This window comes from Molossus molossus, unplaced genomic scaffold, assembly GCF_014108415.1.
Source record: "Molossus molossus isolate mMolMol1 unplaced genomic scaffold, mMolMol1.p scaffold_m16_p_7, whole genome shotgun sequence".
In the NCBI taxonomy this organism is placed as follows: Eukaryota; Metazoa; Chordata; class Mammalia; order Chiroptera; family Molossidae; genus Molossus; species Molossus molossus.
In genome coordinates this window covers 110943784-110958300 of record NW_023425401.1, presented here as the reverse complement: position 1 = coordinate 110958300, position 14517 = coordinate 110943784, and the positions used below count along the sequence as shown (strand labels likewise).

At 63.4% G+C, this 14517-nt stretch overlaps 1 protein-coding gene across 1 annotated transcript in view; it reads right to left on the bottom strand.

Moving 5' to 3' along the window:
* Positions 1 to 14517, bottom strand: part of DPP6 (dipeptidyl peptidase like 6) — a 404487-nt gene that overhangs the window by 28349 nt on the left and 361621 nt on the right. The window contains exons 13-16 of the mRNA XM_036246681.1: positions 14082 to 14189; positions 12139 to 12230; positions 10785 to 10832; positions 8762 to 8880 (exon numbers count right to left, since the gene is read on the bottom strand). Of these exons, the coding sequence (XP_036102574.1) occupies positions 8762 to 8880; positions 10785 to 10832; positions 12139 to 12230; positions 14082 to 14189 (367 nt within the window). The remainder of the gene's footprint in view (positions 1 to 8761; positions 8881 to 10784; positions 10833 to 12138; positions 12231 to 14081; positions 14190 to 14517) is intronic.

Here is a 14517-nt window from a genome sequence, read left to right as displayed (position 1 = left end):
CATCGATGTGAGAGAGACACATTGATTGGTTGCCTCCCACATGTCCCCGACCGGGGCCAGGGGTCAAACCTGCAACCAGGTACATGCCCTTGACTAGAAATTGAACCTGAGACCCTTTGGTCCGCAGACTGATGCTCTAACCACTGAGAAACCAGCCAGGGCTGACAGGCACTTTTAATAAGAGAACCCATTTCAATGTAAAACAGTAAGAGGCTTTGAGTCCTAGCTGGGTGGCTCAGTTAGTTGGAGTCTCCTCCCACGCACCAAAAAGGTTTCGGGTTCGATTCCCGGTCAGGGTATGTATCTATGGGTTTGATTTCCGGTTGGGGCGTGTATGAGAGGCAACTGATCAATGTTGCTCTCTTACACTGATGTTTCCCTCTCCCTCCATCCCTTCCACTCTCTAAAAATCAGTGGAAAAAATATCCTCGGGTGAGGATTGACAGAAAAAATATAATAAAAATAAAGAAACGTGAAAATGTCATGCTTGCAGTCTACACAGCCAAGTTCCCTGCTGCTCCTTTTGACTGAGGTGACAGAGCTCGGCTTTCTGACAGTGAACAGCAGGGGAGGGTTTCAGGTGGGGCTCAGGGGGACTCAGGTGGGGCTCAGGGGGACTCAGGTGGGCTCAGGTGGGCTCAGGAGGGGCTCAGGTGGGCTCAGGAGGGGCTCAGGAGGGGCTCAGGTGGGCTCAGGTGGGCTCAGGAGGGGCTCAGGAGGGGCTCAGGAGGGGCTCAGGTGGGCTCAGGAGGGGCTCAGGTGGGCTCAGGTGGGCTCAGGTGGGGCTCAGGAGGGGCTCAGGTGGGGCTCAGGAGGGGTTCAGGAGGGGCTCAGGAGGGGCTCAGGAGGGTCTCAGGAGGGGCTCAGGTGGGCTCAGTGGGGCTCAGGTGGGGCTCAGGAGGGGCTCAGGTGGGGGCTCAGGAGGGGTTCAGGAGGGGCTCAGGAGGGGCTCAGTGGGGCTCAGGTGGGGCTCAGGAGGGGCTCAGGTGGGGCTCAGGAGGGGTTCAGGAGGGGCTCAGGAGGGGCTCAGGAGGGTCTCAGGAGGGGCTCAGGTGGGCTCAGTGGGGCTCAGGTGGGGCTCAGGAGGGGTTCAGGAGGGGCTCAGGAGGGGCTCAGGAGGGTCTCAGGAGGGGCTCAGGTGGGCTCAGTGGGGCTCAGGTGGGGCTCAGGAGGGGTTCAGGAGGGGCTCAGGAGGGGCTCAGGAGGGTCTCAGGAGGGGCTCAGGTGGGCTCAGTGGGGCTCAGGTGGGGCTCAGGAGGGGCTCAGGTGGGGCTCAGGAGGGGTTCAGGAGGGGCTCAGGAGGGGCTCAGTGGGGCTCAGGTGGGGCTCAGGAGGGGCTCAGGAGGGGCTCAGTGGGGCTCAGGTGGGGCTCAGGAGGGGCTCAGGAGGGGCTCAGTGGGGCTCAGGGGGGCTCAGGTGGGGCTCAGGAGGGGCTCAGGAGGGGTTCAGGAGGGGCTCAGTGGGGCTCAGGTGGGGCTCAGGAGGGGCTCAGTGGGGCTCAGGAGGGGCTCAGGAGGGGCTCAGTGGGGCTCAGGTGGGGCTCAGGAGGGGCTCAGGAGGGGCTCAGTAGGGGCTCAGGTGGGGCTCAGGAGGGGCTCAGGAGGGGCTCAGTGGGGCTCAGGTGGGGCTCAGGTGGGGCTCAGGAGGGGCTCAGTGGGCTCAGGAGGGGCTCAGGAGGGGCTCAGTGGGGCTCAGGTGGGGCTCAGGAGGGGCTCAGTGGGGCTCAGGTGGGGCTCAGGAGGGGCTCAGGAGGGCTCAGTGGGGCTCAGGAGGGGCTCAGGAGGGGCTCAGTGGGGCTCAGGAGGGGCTCAGGAGGGGCTCAGTGGGGCTCAGGTGGGGCTCAGGAGGGGCTCAGGAGGGGCTCAGTGGGGCTCAGGTGGGGCTCAGGAGGGGCTCAGGAGGGGCTCAGTGGGGCTCAGGTGGGGCTCAGGTGGGGCTCAGGAGGGGCTCAGTGGGGCTCAGGAGGGGCTCAGGAGGGGCTCAGGTGGGCTCAGGTGGGCTCAGGAGGGGCTCAGGTGGGCTCAGGAGGGGCTCAGGAGGGGCTCAGGTGGGCTCAGGTGGGCTCAGGAGGGGCTCAGGTGGGCTCAGGAGGGGCTCAGGAGGGGCTCAGGTGGGCTCAGGAGGGGCTCAGGTGGGCTCAGGTGGGCTCAGGAGGGGCTCAGGTGGGGCTCAGGAGGGGCTCAGTGGGGCTCAGGAGGGGCTCAGGAGGGGCTCAGTGGGGCTCAGGTGGGCTCAGGAGGGGCTCAGGAGGGGCTCAGTGGGGCTCAGGTGGGGCTCAGGTGGGGCTCAGGAGGGGCTCAGTGGGGCTCAGGAGGGGCTCAGGAGGGGCTCAGTGGGGCTCAGGTGGGCTCAGGAGGGGCTCAGGAGGGGCTCAGGAGGGGCTCAGGTGGGCTCAGGAGGGGCTCAGGTGGGCTCAGTGGGGCTCAGGTGGGGCTCAGGAGGGGCTCAGGTGGGGCTCAGGAGGGGTTCAGGAGGGGCTCAGGTGGGCTCAGGAGGGGCTCAGGAGGGGCTCAGGAGGGGCTCAGGTGGGCTCAGGAGGGGCTCAGGTGGGCTCAGTGGGGCTCAGGTGGGGCTCAGGAGGGTCTCAGGAGGGGCTCAGGTGGGCTCAGTGGGGCTCAGGTGGGGCTCAGGAGGGGCTCAGGAGGGGCTCAGGAGGGGCTCAGGTGGGCTCAGTGGGGCTCAGGTGGGGCTCAGGAGGGGCTCAGGAGGGTCTCAGGAGGGGCTCAGGTGGGCTCAGTGGGGCTCAGGTGGGGCTCAGGAGGGGCTCAGGTGGGGCTCAGGAGGGGTTCAGGTGGGGCTCAGGAGGGGCTCAGTGGGGCTCAGGTGGGGCTCAGGTGGGCTCAGTGGGGCTCAGGTGGGGCTCAGGAGGGGCTCAGGTGGGGCTCAGGAGGGGCTCAGTGGGGCTCAGGTGGGGCTCAGGAGGGGCTCAGGTGGGGCTCAGGAGGGGCTCAGTGGGGCTCAGGAGGGTCTCAGGAGGGGCTCAGGTGGGCTCAGTGGGGCTCAGGTGGGGCTCAGGAGGGGCTCAGGAGGGGCTCAGTGGGGCTCAGGTGGGGCTCCGGAGGGGCTCAGGTGGGGCTCAGGAGGGGTTCAGGAGGGGCTCAGGAGGGGCTCAGGAGGGGCTCAGGTGGGGCTCAGGTGGGCTCAGTGGGGCTCAGGTGGGGCTCAGGAGGGGCTCAGGTGGGGCTCAGGAGGGGCTCAGGTGGGGCTCAGGAGGGGTTCAGGAGGGGCTCAGGAGGGGCTCAGTGGGGCTCCGGTGGGGCTCAGGTGGGCTCAGTGGGGCTCAGGTGGGGCTCAGGAGGGGCTCAGGTGGGGCTCAGGAGGGGCTCAGTGGGGCTCAGGTGGGGCTCAGGAGGGGCTCAGGAGGGGCTCAGGAGGGGCTCAGGTGGGCTCAGTGGGGCTCAGGTGGGGCTCAGGAGGGGCTCAGGAGGGGCTCAGTGGGGCTCAGGTGGGGCTCAGGAGGGGCTCAGGAGGGGCTCAGGTGGGGCTCAGGTGGGCTCAGTGGGGCTCAGGTGGGGCTCAGGAGGGGCTCAGGTGGGGCTCAGGAGGGGCTCAGAAGGGGCTCAGGTGGGCTCAGGTGGGCTCAGGTGGGGCTCAGGAGGGGCTCAGGAGGGGCTCAGGAGGGGCTCAGGTGGGCTCAGGTGGGGCTCAGGAGGGGCTCAGAAGGGGCTCAGGTGGGCTCAGGTGGGCTCAGGTGGGGCTCAGGAGGGGCTCAGAAGGGGCTCAGGTGGGCTCAGGAGGGGCTCAGGAAGGGGTCAGGAAGGTCTCAGGAGGGGGTCAGGAGGGGCTCAGGTGGGCTCAGGTGGGTGTCAGGTGGGGCTCAGGAGGGTCTCAGGTGGGCTCAGGTGGGGCTCAGGTGGGGCTCAGGTGGGCTCAGGAGGGGATCAGTGGGGCTCAGTGGGGCTCAGGAGGGGCTCAGGTGGGCTCAGGTGGGTTCAGGAGGGGGTCAATGGGGCTCAGGTGGGCTCAGGTGGGTGTCAGGTGGACTCAGGTGGGCTCAGGAGGGGCTCAGGAAGCGCTCAGGAGGGGCTCAGGTGGACTCAGGTGGGTGTCAGGTGGACTCAGGTGGGATCAGTGGGGCTCAGGGGGGCTCAGGTGGGCTCAGGAGGGGATCAGTGGGGCTCAGGTGGGCTCAGTGGGGCTCAGGTGCTGCTGGGCTCAAGCGGCTCCCAGGCCTTTACGCGAGTTCTTGGCAGTAAAAGGAAGACTTGGTTAAAACTGCTGAGACGCACCCACGCATGCTAAACGGGAAAAGACTCATCTGAAATGATGAGAACTCTGATTTCAAGAGATGAAAGATGATCTCTGCCTCTTTCAGACACTGTGAGAACGGCCACCTGCCCAAGGAGGGTAAATCGCGGAGACGGGCGGCCGGAAAGGCCCTGTGTTTCCAGGAGTGGTGTCTTCCGCAGAATCAACACCCCTTCCACAGCCTGATTTGTTGCTTTGTTTTCTTTCAAGAAGGCTTTCTTTTTTCTTTTAAAATTTTGACTCAGCTCAGCCTAACTTTCCAGTAACTGAACCAGGGCCTTCGTGGTCAACGGGGATCAAAGAGAGGCCCCTGATGTCCATCGAGCCACCGGGGGTTTCAGGGTCCTGCATCCGGCTGGGGTCTGAGAGCATTTGCTAGGAACAGTCAGGGGCAAGCGGACGTCCAGGTTCCTCACTCCATTCGTCCTGAGGTCCTTTTCATCCGGTGACAGGTGAGCAGGGGGTGGCAGCTTCTAGCTCGAGAGGCTCCCCCGCGGGCTGCTGAGATCCCCGCTGCCCCACGCCCAGGGACGGCGCACGGTCCTTGACCCTCTAACGGACGTAAATGTCCAGGTCGCCCCCCTCAGGACAGGACGATGATTACACATGAAGGTCCTCCTACCTGAGTCGGGCGCCCAGCTCCGAGCTCCGGCAGATCGAGGCACCAGGGCCCAGGCTCTCCTGGCGGAGGATGGGAATGCCCTGCGGGGGGGGGGGGGTTGCGTTCCGTGAAGGCGTCTTCACGACACATGTGAGCGGCAGGCTCGCACTTTTTCCGGGTGAGCTGTGCGTGCCAAGTCCGTGTTGCAGGCCTTGGACCAGCACCAGGGTTTCCGTCGATGGGACTGCGCCCTCACCTGGAGGGGCACGCCTCTCCTCCTCTGTCCCTTCGCTTTCCGACGGAGAAACTGCACGCTCAAGGTCAAGCAGAAGGTCGTTGTGAGCGTGCGGGAGGTCAGGCGGCAGATGCTGAGCCGGCTGTGTGGCTTGGCCGGCTCCTGCTCCCGCCTGCTCCCGGAGGTCAGGGTGGCTGGGGCAGCACCCACCGCTCGCTTCGGGTGGACCCGCATTACATTACCTCAGGGAGGAGTGCAGGTACGGCTTCAGGGGCGACGTCCACCCCCTTTACAGACGAGGAAACCGAGGCCAGAAAGGCCGGCCTGGGCTGTGCTCCAGCTTCCGGGGGCTGCCACCTCCGATCGGATCTGGATCTAAAATTCTGGGAGCGCCACCGTGAGCGTTCATGTTTCGGCGATCCCGTCTTTTACCAAACGTACGACATGCTCCAGTCTTCGCTTTTCGCTCTCAGGGTGACCCATGGACATGTTTACTGTTCAAACGCCCTTCCATTCGGTTTGGTTCGGTTCCCGGGGTGCGGTTTACTTTTTACTTGGAGGTTCCCCTGCTCGGGAAGCCGCTGCACAGACAGAATCTTTGGGGGACAGGCGCCGGCAGTGAGGAGCCGTGGGGGGGCTTAGGGGGAGGTTGGGGCGGCAGGCTGACAGTCGGGGTGCCCCTTGCCACGGCGACGAGGGGGTGGGTTCCACAGTCACCTCGATCGTGCTGAGTGGCCTTATTTATTTTCAGGGACATCTCCTGTGGGACACAGGACACGAGCTCTCACTTTGCAGAGAGGCTCCGGGCATAGCTCGAACCCTGGCCGGGTGGCGGGGAGGACGTGAATGAGAACGTGACGACGCAGTTTCTTTCCCGCGGGGCACGTCTGTGTGGCTGTCACCGAGGGGCACTCGGGCGCCTGCGGGGGGCTTGCAGGAGGTCTGGCTGCACTGACTGGAGCTCAGCATCTTCCCAAATGTTTGTGTCATTACAGGGACGCAGCCTGGCCCGGGGGCCCTCCCTTGTCCTCGGGACCCGCAGCCTCACAGGAAACAGGTGGGCTAAATACTGTTTTCCAAGGCCCTGGCCGGTTTGGCTCAGCGGTTAGAGCGTCCGCCTGCGGTCTGGAGAGGCCCGGGTTCGGTTCCCGCTAAGGGCATGTACCTCGGTTGCAGTTTGTCCCCGGCCCTGGTTGGTCGTGCGGGTGGCAGCCACTCGATGTGTCCCTTTCACATTGATGTTTCCCTCTCTCTCTCTCTTCCTCTCTCTCCCTCCCACTCTGTCTGTACAAAAAATGGAAAAATGTCCTCGGATGAGGATTAAATAAAATAAATAAATAAATAAATACTGTTTTCCAAGAACACACCGGGGATCCCCAAGGGGCCTCCTAACGGTTCCCGACACTCAGTCGGACGAAGTGGCACTGCCGGGTGAGCACCCCGGACACTCGGTAGGACAGACGCCCAGAGGATTCACGGCTGGTACAGCCTCCTCGGATCGTGTTTCTGGGCACTGCCTCCCCCCGTCGGGAGCTGAGGGTACAGTTTCTGCGCTGAGGGTGCAGTGTGTTCGTGATTTCCCCACTCTAGGGTGGCTCATCGCGCCAGTGACGTGCGGGGTATTTGAAAGAACTTCAGGGGAAGCAGGACACGTATACCCACACGGGGCCAGGATGGACCAGGGCTCCCCTGCCTAGCTGTGCCCCCACAGTGGGAGCCAGGACCACGCTGGGCACTCGGTCGGCATCAGGACCTCTCTCCTCCCCCACCAGGTAGGCGGCAGACGGAGCCGCCCTCCAACAGAAACCTGGGCAACAGCCGTCCCCTGGGTGAGGTTCCGCATCAGAAACCATTTCCACCCCTTCCAGCACAGTGTCCGGTGGCCCCTGTTCTCTGTCTGACATTCTGTCACCGCTTCTCAGCTGATCAGTGTCCTAGGGGTCGAGCCCCCTTTTCAAAAAAATCTGCTTTATTCGTCCTGCAGGACGAGGCGAAGTTGGAATGGCCCTCAAACCCCCCAATACAGTCCACCTCAGGCAACACAGAGTCTGAAATGTCCTGGCGTTTGTGTCTTTATTTTGTATCACTACTGAGAGGCTGGGGGGAGCCCCCCAAGTCACAATCTATGCCTGAAAAGGGGTCTAGACCCAGCGTGGCTGCGGGGTCGCCTCATCCGTTTCGTTGTCTTTGTAAAGTTATGTCTTTTTTATTTTTTATTTTTAACTCCTCACTCAAGGAGTGAGAAACACTGATGGGTGGCCCCCTATCTACACCCTGACTGGGGACTGAACCCGCAACCCAGCTATGTGCCCTGACCGGGGATCGAACCCACAACCTTTGGTTCATGGGATGATGCTTCAACCAACCGAGTCACCTGGCTAGGGCATACATTTATGTCTTGTAAATTTTACTTATTTATCGATTTTGAGAGAGGAAAGAAACATCAATCTGTTGTTCCAAGCTTGGCGTATCGGGATGATGCTCTAACCAGCTGAGCTCCCCGGCCAGGGCCACGTGTACGTCTTTTTAGAAAATCCCTTTTCTTTCTGAAGTGTGGGGTAAACTACCCATGAACTGGGTCGCAGGACAAGGTGCTTCTCCCTGCCAGAGACCTTCCTTCACAGAACCTCGTTCCTTGAAGTGGTTTTGCTGCCTTTAGAGACGGTGTAGGCCCGCCAGTGCGTGAGACCCCCCGCCCGAGCTCACGGGGCATTGATCTCTCATGGAAAATGTAGACAAACTGTGGGATTCACCGACAGCCCTGACGTGGTCACCTGTAACCACGGGGAATATAAAATACAGCATGTGTCAGACTGAGGGGTGACCCAGTGACCCCGCTCCCGGTGGCCGGCACCATGGGCTGGGCGAGGTCCGGAGCTGTTGTGGAATGAGCTCCCCGGCCGCCGGCCCCCCTTCTGCGGGCGTGCCTGCCCTCGGAGCCCAGCGGGGACCCGGACGCGGCCTGTCCTCAGAGCCCAGCACGGACCCGGACGCGGCCCGCCCTCGGAGCCCAGTATGGACCTGGACGCGGCCCGCCCTCGGAGCCCAGTATGGACCTGGACGCGGCCCGCCCTCGGAGCCCAGCGGGGACCCGGACACGGCCTGTCCTCAGAGCCCAGCACGGACCCGGACGCGGCCCGCCCTCGGAGCCCAGTATGGACCTGGACGCGGCCCGCCCTCGGAGCCCAGTATGGACCTGGACGCGGCCCGCCCTCGGAGCCCAGCGGGGACCCGGACGCGGCCTGTCCTCAGAGCCCAGCACGGACCCGGACGCGGCCCGCCCTCGGAGCCCAGTATGGACCTGGACGCGGCCCGCCCTCGGAGCCCAGTATGGACCTGGACGCGGCCCGCCCTCGGAGCCCAGCGGGGACCCGGACGCGGCCCGCCCTCGGAGCCCAGCGGGGACCCGGACGCGGCCTGTCCTCAGAGCCCAGCACGGACCCGGACGCGGCCCGCCCTCGGAGCCCAGTATGGACCTGGACGCGGCCCGCCCTCGGAGCCCAGTATGGACCTGGACGCTGCCCGCCCTCGGAGCCCAGCGGGGACCCGGACGCGGCCTGTCCTCAGAGCCCAGCACGGACCCGGACTCGGCCCGCCCTCGGAGCCCAGTGGGGATCTGGACGCGGCCAGCCCTCGGAGCCCAGCGGGGACCCGGACGTGGCCTGCAGGGGACCTACCTTGGCACTCCAGCAGGAAGAAGTCCGAGCTGTGGCTGAAGGAGGCGCTGAAGTAGGTGCAGTTGCCCACCAGGTCACAGGACAGGCACTGTCTGTTGAAATTGCCCACGGTGTTGGCGCTGGAGGGGCACACGGAGGGGGCGTGAGCGGGGGAGGAGGAAGCCGGCAGAGGTCAAGATCCAGGCCCCCTGCTGGCCGAGCTCTGTCTTGCAAAGGTGTCCGGTGTCTCTGCCCCCCTCACCCTCCTTCCTGTTGAACCCCGCCCGGCAGGGCTGTTTCCCCGTCCCTGGACAGATCTCAGCACAGACCCCCTTCAGCGGCGATTTTCCACCGCGCGCTGCACGATTTCTTTAAAACCTGCACATCTGACTGTGTAGTCGGGGGCTCTGACCTCTTTCCCCTTAGACGGTCAAGTAAGAAAAATGACAACAGCCAACACGATACGAGCCGTCAGGTGGGAGTGAATCAAAATGAGACCTGTTTTTTGGGTCAGATTGGCAAGACGTGTATTTTTTTGGTGTGCGGGAGAATTTGGGAAATCGCTGTATGTGCCATGAGATGACAGGTTGGACATCGCCGCTCTGTGGTGGGCTGGGTCAGCGTGGTCAGGCAGGCCCCGGGCACACCCTGAAGTGAGGACAGGGAGTACTCTGTGTTCACGTCTGTCTCCCCAGCACAGATCGGCTCTTGTTTTGTTAATCCTCACCTGAGGACATTTTCCCATTGATTTTTAGATAGAGAGGGAGGGAGAGAGAAACATCAATGTGAGAGAGAGACAGCCATTGGTTGCCTCCTGCGTGACCCCACTGGGGCCAGGGATCGAACCTGCAACCCAGGTACGTGCCCTTGCCTGAGAATTGAACCTGGGACCCGAGGGCCAATGCTCTAGCCACTGAGCCACACCAGAGCAGCTCTCTGAGGATGGGTGCTTCCGTGTCCCGGAACCCCTCGCGGGGACTAAGGCCGGCAGTGACCAGCAGGATGTCCGGAAACACCGCCGGGCTGAGCTCCGGCTGTTCGCAAAGCGGACTCCCCAGACGGCGAAACAGTGAGACCTCGCCTCACGCTCAGGGGCCCTCACGGAGCGGGGACCTCGGGGCCACTCTGATCAATGATGTCCCCTCAAAAGGGCCTCAAAGGTGTTTCCAAAATTTAAAAGATGCGGCGTGTCTGTTAAAATGCCCGGAGGGAGTTGCCGTCTGAGCGCTTGGTGCGGGGAGGGCCCACTCGGAACCCGTCTACGTCTACGAGAGCGAAGCCATTTCCCGGTGGGGGGAGAAGACGCCCTTCTAACATGAAGCCAAAGAAAGAGCTAGGCATCCGCCCTGGTCGCCTTGGGGGGACTTGGGGACGGACTGAGCTGAGCTGCCCTGACCCGCGGGCAGTGACGAGGAGTCTGTGGAGGGAAGACAGTGACCCTGTGGATTTGCCAGCTTGCTCCCCTCCACAGGCACCCCTCATGCTGGCCCTGACTCTCGTGCACGGACCAGCGGATGCAGGGGGACACAGCCGCCACCTGGGGGAGGGGGAGACCAAGCCTCAGCTCCCTTGGGCTGGGAGTCGCCCGCCCAAGCCCTTAGGTCTACACGGAAGGATGTCCTCTAGGTGGCTATGTGCACGCAGGCGGTGACCAGCTGCCACCCTCCTAGTCTGGAAGGCACCCAGGAGGTGACAGGTGGCCCCATTTCCACCCCACCCACTTCAGAACCAACAACTCGAACTGGCACAGTGACTGGAGCATGTCCCCAGAGCAGGCTGTGCCTCCGAGGACACCGGCTGAGAGCGCCCCCTCCCAGTCAGTATCTGCCTGGCCACAGAAGCCCTCCAGCCTCCACCGGGAGAAAACAGGGGCAAATCCATGTGACAGGAGCAGCGCAGCCTGAGCAGTTTTGGTTATTTCCCTCCAGACTTTAGAGCAACTCATCTCTGCCACCTCCCCGGAGCTGCTCCTGGAAGGTGCACCCCAACAGCCTGCCGCCCACCCAGGCAGGGAGCCCCCAGCGCGCGGGAGGGTCCCCGGTACCTGTAGAGGTGGCGTCTGGTGGGCAGGTCCTCGGTGCTGAGGAAGTAGCTGTGAAGACCGGCAGGTGCACGGGAGTTAGTGGGCTCCGGGCAGGTGTGCGCCTCAGCCCAGGTCCCGCCGCAGACCCTTCTCGGCCCGGCCCCCGCTCCCCGCTCCCCGCTCGGGTGCAGCTGCATTTGGGCGGCTGAGCCTCAGCTGGCTGGGTACCCCGCACCTGCCCACAGGGCTCTGCAGTAGGGGGAGGATGGTGGTCGTGGGCCCCTGGATTCAGATGCGGGGGTTGCTTTGCAGGATGTTAACCTGGAGAGTAAGGACCCCGGACAGAAAGCCTGGGCGGTCACCCTCATGGATGGATGTCACACCTGGGCTCTCCCAGGTGAGCAGGGAGCAGAGTGGCACGTGGGCCTGGCTCCCGGGGCCTGAGAGGACCCAGCCCACCTGGACTGACTGCTCACCTGGGGTGGCTCACGGAGCTCCTTTCCGTCTCAGCTCCTTTATGTCCCAGATGGGGCGGGACCCTCCCTGGGGCAAGAGCCTCCCTCACCCGAATAAGAGGCTGCCCCCAAGGACTTGGCCTAATGCCTGGTCTTGCAAAGACTCAACACACCAGTACTGCCCCTGCGCCCCTGTCCCCGCGGGCTCACCCCAGGCCTGTGCCCCTGTCCCCCGTGGGCTCACCCCAGGCATCGCTCCTGCCCCCCGCGGGCTCACCCCAGGCCTGTGCTCCTGTCCCCCCGTGGGCTCACCCCAGGCCTGTGCTCCTGTCCCCGCGGGCTCACCCCAGGCCTGCGCCCCTGTCCCCCGCGGGCTCACCCAGGCCTGCGCCCCTGTCCCCGTGGGCTCACCCCAGGCCTGTGCCCTTGTCCCCGCGGGCTCACCCCAGGCCTGTGCCCCTGTCCCCGCAGGCTCACCCAGGCCTGCGCCCCTGTCCCCCGCGGGCTCACCCAGGCCTGTGCCCCTGTCCCCCGCGGGCTCACCCCAGACCTTGCTCCTGACCCCGCGGGCTCACCCCAGGCCTGCGCCCCTGTCCCCTGTGGGCTCACCCTAGGACTCGCTCCTGTACCCCATGGGCTCACCCCAGGCCTGTGCTCCTGACCCTGCGGGCTCACCCCAGGCCTGGCTGCTAAGTCAGCTTCACCCCTGCTCCCTCCCAGTCCTGGATCTGGGCTGGCAGGTGGGAACCTACGACTATGTCCACAGAGAAACTAGGTCCTCGGGGCGTCTAAGCAGGGAGAAGGGGCTGCTGGGCCGCAGTCTGTGCCCAGCGACCATGACCCCTCTGAAAGGCGGCCACTGGGTTGGCGCCTCAGGGGGAAGGGCCCTGTCCCGGCCGCAGGGTCCCCCCCACACTCACATCTTGTTCCGCTTCTCGTCATAGGACAGGATCTTGGTGACGTCCCAGTCACCAGACGTGATGGACTGGATGTTGTCATTGCTGCTGTTGGGCTGGAACAGACAGGCCGTGAGCAGCGAGCGAGAACGGGGCCCCCGCCGAACTTCGCTCCCTCACCCCCGGCCCCCCGGGCACTGGTGTGTGGATGGTGCCGCCAGCCCGGCCCACCTGGTCTCCGCTCCCAGCCACAGCCTTCTCCCTCTCCGGGTGTCAGCCCGGCTGTGACGCTGAGCATCCAGGACCCCCTGACCCCCACTGAGAGACTCACATCTCAGGAGAAGGGCCTGTACTTCATGTGCTGTGGATGCTGTTTCTCTAAAATGTGTGAACCAATCAGTGGTCGTTTCCATGGGGGACGGGGAGCGAGGGAGGAGAGAGATATGGGCACGTGGGTGGATTAGGGTGAGGAGAGAGAGGGAGGGAGGGGACACCTGTCACAGGCTCACTGTCGCTACGAGCGTCCCGGAGCCAAGCCGTTCCAACAACCCTGACAGGACAGACACGGACTGTGTGGACCGGGCTGTGATCTGCCGCGGGGTGTGCAGGCCTCGGGCTGGCCCAGGTACCGGCCCCGGGCTGGCTGTTCTGGGTGGCGGGAGCCTGGGAGGCAGGGGCCGATCGGATGGCGATGAAATCAGGCCACTGTCCAAGGCAAACACCGCGGGGACGTGGGGACCACAGAAATGAAAGCTGTGGTGCAGGTGGGTGTAGGAGAAGCTGGGCGTGTCTGAGAGGCTCTTGGGCGGGGTGGGGACCTGCTCGCTGCTGGGCTGCGTCACAGGGTCCCACACGTGCTAAGATGTGGATGGGGCAGGGCCTGGGCCGGATGGAGACACGTAAACATGTCTGAATCTCGACGAAGGTGGTGTGCGAGGAAGCCCAGGGACCTGAGCTGTGGGACCAGGACCACGGGGACAGACACACGACGTCCGCCGGGTGCAGACAGGCATGTCATGTCACGATGGGGCTTGAACACGATATCTGCCCCTCGCTCAGCCTCTGAGAAAACTGGTCCCTGTCAGAGTCACAGTCCAGTCCCCTCCTGTCCACCGGGACCCTCTTGGCACTTTGTTTCTGAAACTGCCTTTTGGGCTTCATCGCAAACACGAGCCTTCTACTCTAGATCCACAGACGCTCTCTGATAACCTTATTTTAAATCGTTGTATGCACCTGCCCTGGTCCCACATAATGTTAGACTGTTTCACAAATGGAACACACAAGGGCATGAGGGTCGTGCTCCTGGATGTCACCCTCAACCTCTTCGTAAGGACAGAGTCCCTGAAAGTTCAGCTCCGGGGGGCAGCCCGCGAGGAGGTGGGAGGCTCCCGAGAGTGACCCCTGAGCAGGACACAGTCACCAGGCTGTCGCGTGGCCCTACACCACTGTATTCAGCTCTGACAGGTGTGCTCAGGGCTGCCCTCGGAACCGGACCCCAGAGTCAGGGTCATGACCATCACTAGCGGCAGTGTGACGGAACAAGACTGGCATTTGGTTTAATGTGAGGGTGGGACACCTTGGGAGGCTGGGGTGTAGGACCATCATGCCCTGGGTCCCAGGACAGAGTAGGGGATACTCCGCAGAAGGAGAGGAAAAGCTGAAAGGTGCAGGACCGTCATACCAAGTACAGTCCTCAGGCTCACGTCCAACAATGCACACCAAAGTCCCCTCTGACCTGTCAGAAGTGTCACTTGTACTTGGGGTGACCACAGAAAGGGCACAATGGGACCCACTACCCACCGGAACCTCAGGCCTGTACCGGTGCCCCACTCTGCCCCACCTTCGGAAACGCCCCCCTCCCAGTTTTAGTATCCAGGGACCTGGAAGATGACAAGTGTGCTGAGATGCTCAGCCACTAGAGGGCGTCCCCGACCGGGCACAGCAGTTGAGGGAACTTGGGGATTTACCTGGGAAGATGACACGGTGATGTGGTAGAACTTGCCCTGCCCTCCCTGTGGGATCGCTCGGACAAAGAAGAACTTCCGTCCATCCCTGGAGAACACCGGCTCTTCATTCTGTAGGCGAAGCAACCCTGTGAGTCCTGGCAAACGCATCACTTGTTTTCAAGAGGCTGAGCCGGGATACACGCTCCTGGCGGGGCCTTTGCTATGTAATTTCTAATCAGACAAGCAGCTGAAAGCATAGCGCTGTGTGGGGGCCCGTCCTTGGATCGGGAGTCCAGCCTCCAGTTTTCAAAGGCAAGAGAAAAAATGAGGAATTCACAGGGGACATGCTAAGCATCACTAAAGAGTGGCCCCGCATGTCACCATGCTCTGCAGGCAGGATGGGAGCCCCACGGCTCAGGCAGCCCCGAGCAGCGTGTACCCCTTTAACTGAGGTCTG